This window comes from Hippopotamus amphibius, chromosome 17, assembly GCF_030028045.1.
Source record: "Hippopotamus amphibius kiboko isolate mHipAmp2 chromosome 17, mHipAmp2.hap2, whole genome shotgun sequence".
NCBI lineage: Eukaryota > Metazoa > Chordata > Mammalia > Artiodactyla > Hippopotamidae > Hippopotamus > Hippopotamus amphibius.
The window spans coordinates 14,084,227-14,093,588 of record NC_080202.1 but is presented as its reverse complement, the minus strand read 5'-3'; the positions used below and the strand labels follow the sequence as shown (position 1 = coordinate 14,093,588).

At 48.9% G+C, this 9,362-nt stretch overlaps 1 protein-coding gene across 2 annotated transcripts; it reads right to left on the bottom strand.

Annotated features, from left to right (window-relative positions):
* Positions 1–4,028: 4,028 nt before the first annotated feature.
* MRM3 (mitochondrial rRNA methyltransferase 3) lies at positions 4,029–9,360 on the bottom strand. 2 transcript variants are annotated; one of them, XM_057715920.1, is made up of 4 exons: positions 9,047–9,360; positions 8,543–8,787; positions 6,889–7,056; positions 4,029–4,767 (listed from the first exon to the last, which is right to left on the bottom strand). In XM_057715920.1, exons 1-4 carry the CDS (start codon positions 9,358–9,360, stop codon positions 4,235–4,237), a joined length of 1,260 nt encoding a protein of 419 aa, XP_057571903.1. In that variant the 3' UTR covers positions 4,029–4,234. The 2 variants fall into 2 exon arrangements, with proteins under 2 accessions (XP_057571903.1, XP_057571904.1); XM_057715921.1 differs by lacking the exon at positions 9,047–9,360 and having other exon boundaries at positions 8,601–8,733.
* Between the last annotated feature and the right edge of the window lie 2 nt (positions 9,361–9,362).

Below are 9,362 nucleotides of genomic sequence, written 5' to 3'. Positions count from 1 at the left end.
GGGACAAGGGTGCCCACTGCTTTCTTCCAAGCAGGCTGCTCAAAGGAAAATTCTTTGGGAATAAATGGCTGTTGTCTGTTAGCTTCATCACTGATTATTCATTATTAGCAAGTGGTACATGTGTGAAGGGTGGAATATTTTCCAGCAAACAATAGGCTCAGATGTAGGAAAATCTTATATTGGGTCTTCTTCTATGGCTGGGATTTCTCCTACTGGGGGAAATCTGACATCAGGATGTTCTAGGTATGCCTAAGTGTGAAAGCACGAAGAGAAGTAACCTTGCTTCATATTTCAGCCTGAGTACATCTCACCCTCTTGGCCTTCTGGAACACTTCCCGAGTCAGGAAATGTGTGACTAGATTTGGGTAGGACTTTTTCTGAGGAGCTGTTGGGTTTCCATCCAGTAACGTGCCACCTCATGAAAGCCTCCATCCCCAGGCCTGTAGGCCAGTGTGCAGTCCCAAGGAGACAGCCAGTGTCAGGGCACTCTTGCCTCACACAAGTAAGTCACCCACACAGGCTAGAAGTGGGATACAGGATGAGGCGTGATTAAGACTCAGGCCCCAAAACAGATCTCCTTTGACATCAGAGGATATGAAGTCCCCTACCAGTCAACCCACTCTGCTGGCCGGCGGTCACAGAGGTGCCAGGGAGGCTGGACTCTGCTGCAGCCACATCTCTCCCCAACCTTTGTTCTCTCCTTGCATTTTGAGGAAGGATCAGCTTTGGTGATGGTCTTCGACTACGAGGCCTCAAGTTGAAAGAAGTTGCTCTTCCCTACAAAACAAATGTGGGTAAGAACAGAGCTTATATCATCCATAATATATGCAGATCTTCAGTACGTAGCCTTTGAGCGGCGGCCTGGCTTCCTGAGACTTTCAGCGCCTGCAGCTGCTCCCAAGGTAACGCGGGACCCTGGTTCAGAGACTGTCGGTCACCCACAGTAGGGCATCAGCTCGTCTGTTCATCTGGCTTCTGTTTTATTTCCTTTGCACGTTCCTTGATGTAGAGGTGTCTACATGAGTGTTTCCTTTAACACACTTTTTCAGGTGAGCCAGTCTGGTCTGCTCCCACAGAGGACAGAGGTGGCTTGGCCCAGAGGGGCCCACAGCACAGCTGGTGGTTTTCAGCACCAGCCAGGGAACCCTGGATGAGGTGCTGTTTCTGGGGTCTTCGTGTGGTGGAACGACAAAAGTGGAGCTAAAAAGCAGTTCAGCTTTTGGTGACGTCTGGGGTTGCTGATAACCCTGGGGCAGGTGGTAGAAGGTCCCAGGTGAAACTGGTGGAAACCAGTCCCCCGGGAGGTGGGGGGACAGTCCCCCGAGGTCTGCTTATCCCCTGGGCCTTAACGACTGAGATCTGAACGTGAGCTAGCAGCCACGGCTGGGGGAGGAAAGAGGACTTTTCTGCCTTCCCTGCCCTGAAACTCCGAGGCCGTGGGTTCTCAGTGTGCGTTCCAGGCGCCTGGCAAAATCAGCGTTAGTCCAGAGCTGCTTTCCCAGAGGTTCCATTCAAAGGGAAAGGATGTGCTAGTTCTTTCTAGGCCAGCTACTTGCCATTTCTGTCCATTTTCTCCCTAGTTTTTGTTCCAACGTTCTATACTTCAGATTCTGCCGAGAATGAGTGACAATGTAGATGGGTCTCTAACTTCAGCACCTCTGAGCACAGCTTGCAAAAGGCCCACTGTGGTGGATGGAGACTTTTGACTTCATCCTCTTTCAACAACTTACATCCAGGAAAAATCCCCACCCCTCCCTTCAGGGTTGGGAGTGGTTGGGGCGTGGCTGCCCCCTTGTGGCAGAAATGACCATTACAGCTACATGCAACACAAAGGCAAGGGGCAGCCTGGCCAACCTTCTGAAGGCTTCTCTTTCAGCCAAGCAATGTGTGTTACTCGTCATACACTGCTCAGTTTTTATTCCTGTTTCCTGGGGAAATGGTGACATAAATATTGGCCTCAAAACTAAGAATTCAAAATAGTGAATTTCTATCACTAGGCAAACAACTTCACCATTTGCTTCCCCTGTAATCATTTTAAAGAAAGGAACATTTGCCCTCCCCTCTGCTAAATTATACCAACAGATATGCAAAGAGAACTCACAAGGCATGGTATACAAGTCATTGACTATAAAGTGAATGAGATGTAAATTTCTTTTCCTTCTTACACCCAGGAGGATAAAACAGGTCTAGAATGACTTGCCGGGTGTGCTCTTTTGCAGGGCTTTGTTTTTCTGAACAAAGACAAGGTATAGGGTTTGTTGTTCTTCCACTGGTTTTTATTTTACAACAAAAATCATCAGGAACAATAACTGCAGGAGATTGGTTTCATGCTGAAAAGGCATGAGCCTCTTTTTAGTGATGTCTTTTTTTTAGCACCTTTCCAAGGTGTTGGGAGGCTGTCAATAGAGTGGTATCGTTCTCTGGGTCATATTCCCCCCCCCCCCCCCCCCCCCCCCGCCAATTTCACATGCTGGTGTGACAGGCATTAAGCTGGCAGATAAGGCCTCAGCCTTTGTGGGCTCAGCACAGTATAAAGGCTGAGGGCTCTTCTACTTTTTAAAAGCTGATGGGGGATGGAGGGTCACAAGAACATTCTGCGGGGCCACTGTCACCCAACATTTGTGTGGGGCCCTGGACAACCCCAGACTAGAGTTGGGACATCAGAGCAGCTCCCAGCAGGTCAGCCTGAGAGAGCATAGCCAACCAAAAACATTGTTCCTGCAAAAACCCCTCCCCTCAAACATAACAAAGCAGTCCCACAGGGGCATTACTTGGGTCACAGTCATGTGTGACCTTTTGGCTCTAGCAAGGAGCTGGGAGAGCAGAGTGGGGAGGGATGGGTCCACGGTTTCTCTTGGGCATACTGCAACTCACTGGACCTCTCTGCGATGAGTGGCTTGGAGGGCTCCCAAGGAACCCCAACCATGACAGAGGCCCCTGTATGGAAGGGATGTGGTGACACTACACTGCTAGTGTCTTTGTCCTCAACTCCAACCACATTCTCTCCAGTTGTGAAAAGCACTGCTTGAACTGTGTCCTATACTCTAACCCTCCCCACCCTCAGTGACTTACAGTGATTACCACCTGCCTTTGCCCTGTCCTGCTGGCACTCTGTAAGTAAGGATCCAGCTTGCCCTGGTCCCCTGGGGGTTTGAGAGAAGAACAGCAGGGTCTTGCTGCAGAGTTGTGGGCTGAAGGGCCCTAAGCTCTCATCCTCAGAACCTCAGCCCCTCTCCCCTCACAGGAGCCTCTATTCACACAGCATCCAGGAACAGTGACATTTTCCTAAGCAGTTCTGTTTATGCAGGACAGGGGATTAATGTAAATAAGTAAGTCATTACATTTAACCAAAAGTGTTATACAAAGTAGGACTAACAGCAGGAAGCTAGTAAAAAGGGTATGGTTTTGCTGACAGGTGCACGGTTAAGCGGAAGATTTAAAACCCGTTTCCTCTTTTTCTGAACCAAGAGTCCTCAAAAAGATACCTGCAGAGGTGCTAAGAAGGTATAATACCACCTGATAAATTCAGCTGTTTCACCAGAAACGGGGGGGAAAATTGTGTCATACATAAACAGTGTTTAAGTCACAGCCTGAATGAACAATCACAGAGATTAACACAGCCAAACCAAAAGAACAGCTACTGAACACCATCCCCTGTAGCCCTCAGCTTCCTGGGTCATTAATCTCTTAGCAATGTCCTCATCACTAGGTCAAAGATGAAAAGACAGGTGTTGAGACCCACTGACCACACTAAAATAAAACTTTTGAACGTAATCTGATGCTCTACACTACACGGGTTTATTTTCCATTGACCAACGATCACAGGAGTGAGCGACCAAGCCCAGCCTCTAACCAGCCATCCCCAACTGCAGAACACCCCGAGCTGTGGAGGGAGTGGTCCTCCCTGCCCAAGGTGATGCCTTCAGCAACTTTCTGGGCCAGAGATGCTCCTTGGTGGACAATTGTTAAAAACAGAGCCACAAGGAGTATGTACTTATGTTTTCTTACACACACACACACACACACACACACACACACACACACACACACACACACACACACACACACACACACACACACACACAAGAGTCGGGGGGAAGATGGGAGGTGTCAGGAGGAGTTCTGACCTTTGTTATTTTGGAGGCTAAGCAGAAAGTCACGGAAGTTCTTACTTTTCCAATAACCACAGAGACAACCTCAAACTGAGGACTGGCTTCCATGTCCCCTCTCAGTGCTAACTCCTGTCCCTGCTCAACTGTTCCACCCTCATCCGCAGCTGCCTTTTCCCTTCAAAGAGGAGGATGCTGGCAGCCATGGCCGAGTTCAGGCTGTCCACGCCGGGCACAATGGGGATCAGCAGCCTCCCACCCCCTGTGCTCTCGGCCAACTGCAGGGACTCCAGGCTCACGCCGTGGGTCTCACCACCTATCACCACAGCCGCGGGTGCCTCTGTCCAGTCCGAGTCATAACTCTGGACCTCAAGTTCAGGGAGCCAGCCTTTACTGGCTCCACTTTCTAGATTCTCTTCCTCCACCTCATACTTGTGAAACTTCAGGGGTCGTCGGTCACATACCCAGCCGTAGTCACTGGCCTTGTTAGACGCCTGGGCCTGAGCATAAAGGCCACAGTTGTCAGCCACATAGACGCGGGTGTCGGTGGGCAGGTAGTTGGGCACTGCCTCCCAGTCCAGGTTGTTGATGACAGGGACCTGGAAATGTGCGCCCATACCTGCCCGCAGCACTTTGGGTTCCCAGGCATCCACACAGCCTGGAAAATAAAGGATCCATTAAGATTACAAACGTTCCCAGACATGGGGACTTTTATAGTAAATCAGATTAATTCTGAATCAGGAGATAAAGCAAAAAATGTCCTAGCGTGGCCTTCTTGGTGGCTGGGACCTCTGCCTCCTAGCCATGGCAGTGTCCGGCAAAGGGGCTGGAGGATTTTATCCATCCTTTCAACATTTACCACACACAGGGACGTCCCTGGCTGTCCAGTGGTTAGCGCTCTACGCTTCCACTGTGGGTTCAACCTCTGGTTGGGGAACTAAGATCCTGCAAGCCATGTGGCGCGGCCAAAAACAAAACAAACAAAAAATTTACCACACACATGCCAGACGTTGGACAGGAGATGCAAGAGCCTTAAAGTCCCCAACCTCAAGGAGCTTGTGATGGAGGGGGCAATGGCGCCAGGACGACATTTCAACAGGTGACTACACTATCCGTAATAACTGATGTAAAAGAAGCACGAACAGGGGACTAGGAAACCCTCGTACAATGCAAGGCTATCAGGAAAACCACCCAGAGAACACGACACTGAGCAGGATTTTGAAGGATAGGAGGATCTTGTCAGAGAAAGACCAGGGCAGAAGACAAAGTTACCAAAGTGGGAAGAAAAACTGTAGTAAGGTAATTGGGCCAATTACTGGGTGGGGTGGGGTGGGAGATGAGACAGGAGGCAGGAAAGGACCAATTTAAAGGAGGCTGGGTATGCCAGCTGGAGGAGTTTAGGATTTTATCCAGAAGACAACAGAATGCCCCTGAAGGATTTTAAGCAAGGTAGCGACAGAATCTGGTTTACGTTTTAGAAAGACCCATTTGGCTTCACTGTTGAATCTGGACTGGAGCAAGGAAGATGCTAGAAATGGGGAAATTAGATCGGAGGCAATTACAGTAATCCAGGGAGAGCCAAGGCCACAACCCTGTCTTCCCCACACACACCTCCTCCCCCTTCCGCGCAGTCACGCTAAACCCAACCACCTCTATGCAGACGCTTGGCCTTCCCCGCAGGCCAGGAGGTGGCAGGACAAGGGCACCACATATACGCTCTCCTCCCTGACTTGTTAGCACGAGTCTCCGCATTATAAGTTACCTTAAAAGTTAGTCTGTCAAACTTCAGGATAGGTTAAGTAGGCAAACCAAGTGTAAAAAGGAAAAAAAAGGCGTGAAGAATGTACACTGCTCACATGGCTCCCCTACCATGGGGAGCAAGGGACCACCATGGGGAATAAGGGATGGGAGGTGGGCTGTGGGCCAGGAGGTAGGGGCGGGCAGAAGAGGGGCCCAGACTGAGGGGTGCCATCTAGTGTGACCCCTCCACCCAGTGGCGAGTAAGGGACAAGATGAGATACCCCCTCATCCTTGTGTCCTCAACACTGGCCACAGCACCAAGTGTTCCTACTCTTTCCCTACCTCTCACACACCAGCTGCCAGCATCAATGCGGAAACCACACTGCCTGGATTATACAGGTGCAGTCCCAAACCACACCTGCTCTCAGAGCTCTCAACCAAGGCAGGTGAGCGGGGCACCTCGCTCTCATGCGGGTGGAGATGCGCCCCAACAAGGTGTCACTGGGAGGAGGAGCTGGACTTAGGCAAGTCTCAGCAATGGGACCACTTTGGTTTACATGAAGGGTAGGCTGACTGTTTCTTGTGAATGATTCCCTCCCTCCCCCCTCCCCCCAGGTTGTAATAGGCCTTTTAGGCATGTGCCAACTGTTAGGCAAATCTGTTTGGAACCAAGGCTACTAATTCCCATTTCTGACCAGAGGAAACAACCAAGTGTTAAAACCAGCATCTATTTCTTCCCTGATTAATTTAAAATTCTTTAATAACCTAGCAGGTGTCAAAATAATTTAAAGATTATCAACATGAATGGGCTGCCAGGCACAGTGCCTGACGTTCATCATCTCACTTAATCCTCAGAACATCCTTACCAGGTAGAGTCTGTTATGCCCTCTTTACAGATGAGGAAACTGACACTCGGAATACTGCTTGCTTACACACAGCAACCAAGGGACAGATCCAAGATTCAACTCCATGCACGTCTGCCCAGAGCCAGCTCACTTACAAACTGCCACCTAATCCACCCAGTAACAGGCGCTCTTACCTTTGGTGAGTAACACTTTGCTGCAGCCTGCTCCAGCAGCAGATCGCAGAATTGTCCCCAGGTTCCCAGGGTCACGGAGATTGTCACAAATCAACAATATGGGCAGTGTGTGGCGAAGCTGAGTCTCTGGGTACGTCATCTTAACGTGGTCAGGTTTGGCAAAAATCCCTAAGGAAATAAAATAGGTGGTTCATTTGTCTGATGTGGGCATGGGAAGTAATCTGACTTTTCATTTATTTCTCATTCTTAGTGTATTCTTAATTACATACTAGGTGAAAACATTTTGACCGAAAAATTCCGTGCTTCCCCCTCCCTCATAACTGCTTTCAGTCTTGGAGTGTATCCATTCAGAACTTGTCTCATGCATCTCCCTACATATATGTCCATCTATCCATACACAAGTGCTTTTCCTTTTACATTAAAAAAAAATTCACACTCTATGTAATGATTCTGTAACCTACTTATTCTTTTCTTTTCGGCCTCAATGCATGGCTTGCGAGATCTTAGTTCCCCAACCAGGGATCAAACCCAATTCCTAACCACTGGACTGCCAGGGAATTCCCTGTAATCTAGTTATTCTACTCCATAACATAAGCTGTCTTGGAGAACCTACCAAGGACAACTATAGCTAATGAGAACACAGTTACTTAGAGTGAGTAAAGGACTTCAGTAGTCCAAGTCCCCACCCTAGGGGAGAGTTCTGGGCACAGGGGCAGAGATCCCTGTGATTTGCTGGGTTACAGAAACAAGAAATGGTCCCCAGAATTTCCTCTCCCAATTAATAGCTGCACAGTGAGCCCACTACAGGGAATACGTATGCAAAACTGGTGTGAGAGGCCCTGGTCTAAACATTAGAATCTTGAAGACAACACCCCCACTGCTCGACTGTCCCTTACTATGCAAGAGAAATCTCTACACTCACTGCCATTCAATTCTCAGATCTTAAACGTCAAAAAAGCATAAAGAGTTTAGTCTTTCCACATTTAGAAAAAAAGACATTCTAAGTGCTAACAGATATCAGTCTTGTTATAATCTTGAGTTGGATTCAATCAAATGAAGACAAGGTTTCCTGTTCAACCAGCTAAACAGGGTGATAAACTGCAGCTTTCTGCTCAGACCTGCCTCTAGAAAAAGGGGGTCAACGATATACCTGTGGTGATGCCAGGTATCACCACACTGGCAGAGGTTTTGTGGAAATGGAGGGTAAATCTGTTTGGTAAACATTCCCTTAATTTTTTTTTTGACCGTGCCTCAAGGCTTTCAGTATCTTAGTTCCCCGACCAGGGATCGAACGTGGGCCCACAGCAGTGAAAGCACCTAGTCCTAACCACTGAACCGCCAGGGAATTCCCAACATTTTCTTAACTTTTAATTCAAGATTAAAGGTTGAAGAAATGACCCCAAAAATAAGCTCTGAGGAAGAGCGGTTATTCCCTAGAGACTATTAAAAAACAACACAAATGACAAAAAACTGGCCTCAGTTTCCACTGAAAATACAAGATGCACAGATTTGAGAAATATATTTTTCCGGGTGTCTTAAAAAAAGGTATAGTAACATTTTGAAGTTGGTTTAAATAAAATTTGTTGCCCTGAGACAAGTACAAACAAATAATCCCAAGTCTCTACTTCTAGAGACACACTGGATAACCACTGACCCATTATTCCTTGTGGTGTTACTAGGTCGGACCAATCCTTGATATCCTCAAATTTCACCTTAATGAGGCTAACACCTTTCAGCTTCTCAATGGGCAGCTCCTTTATGTATTCCAGACGGCTGAAGAAGAAAACTTTCGGTACAGCACCAGCCTTGAGAGCGTCGGCAATCAGCCTACGACCTTCCAGCAGGATCTTCCCTTGCTTTTCCCGAAATGGCCTGGACTTAACTATTGTCATCACACTGCTGTGGGTGGGAACAAAAAGATGGGTAATTACCAACATCCTCGTTACGGAGACACTTCTAGTTCTAACAGACATGAAGAGCTTCGCAGGGGAAGAAACAAACGAACTGGAAGAAAGACACTTATTCTGCCCTCCGTGCATAGTAAAAAACCAGCGGGTTGTGCTGGATTAAGTCCTCCAACGGGGGGAAAGAGGTCAAGGTCTCGCTGTGAGGAGGGACGAGAAACGAGAAAACTCGACAAGCCCCAGAGACACATCACCTCAGCCTTTTGTCTCCAGGGAAAGCCTTATCATAGCGCATCCCCGACTCTTCCCAGGTGCTGGGCGTCTGAGACGGGGACACCTGAAGCGACTGCCTCAGTCGCTGCTCGCGGGGACTGGCCTCTGCCGCCACCTTCCGAGGCTGCTTCCCGGGACCGGGCTTCCGTTCCAAGACCTGACCAGATGGAAACACCACTTTCACGGGGCTCCGCCGCAGCGCCCGGACCCAGCGCCGGGCGTCGAGGTCCCAAGCCTGCACCACCGGCAGCAACGGTCGCGTTGCCCAACCCACGCGCTTCACCAGCGCCGCCATCT

What these genes read in the sequence shown, in the direction of transcription:
- MRM3 (XM_057715920.1), bottom strand. Translation starts at nt 9,360, where the DNA reads ATGGCGGCGCTGGTGAAGCGCGTGGGTTGGGCAACGCGACCGTTGCTG. An exon ending in CCTGGAGACAAAAGGCTGAG is followed by an intron (nt 8,788 to 9,046) that starts GTGATGTGTCTC and finishes TCCCACCCACAG; the next exon opens with CAGTGTGATGACAATAGTTA. An exon ending in AACACCACAAGGAATAATGG is followed by an intron (nt 7,057 to 8,542) that starts GTCAGTGGTTAT and finishes TTATTTCCTTAG; the next exon opens with GGATTTTTGCCAAACCTGAC.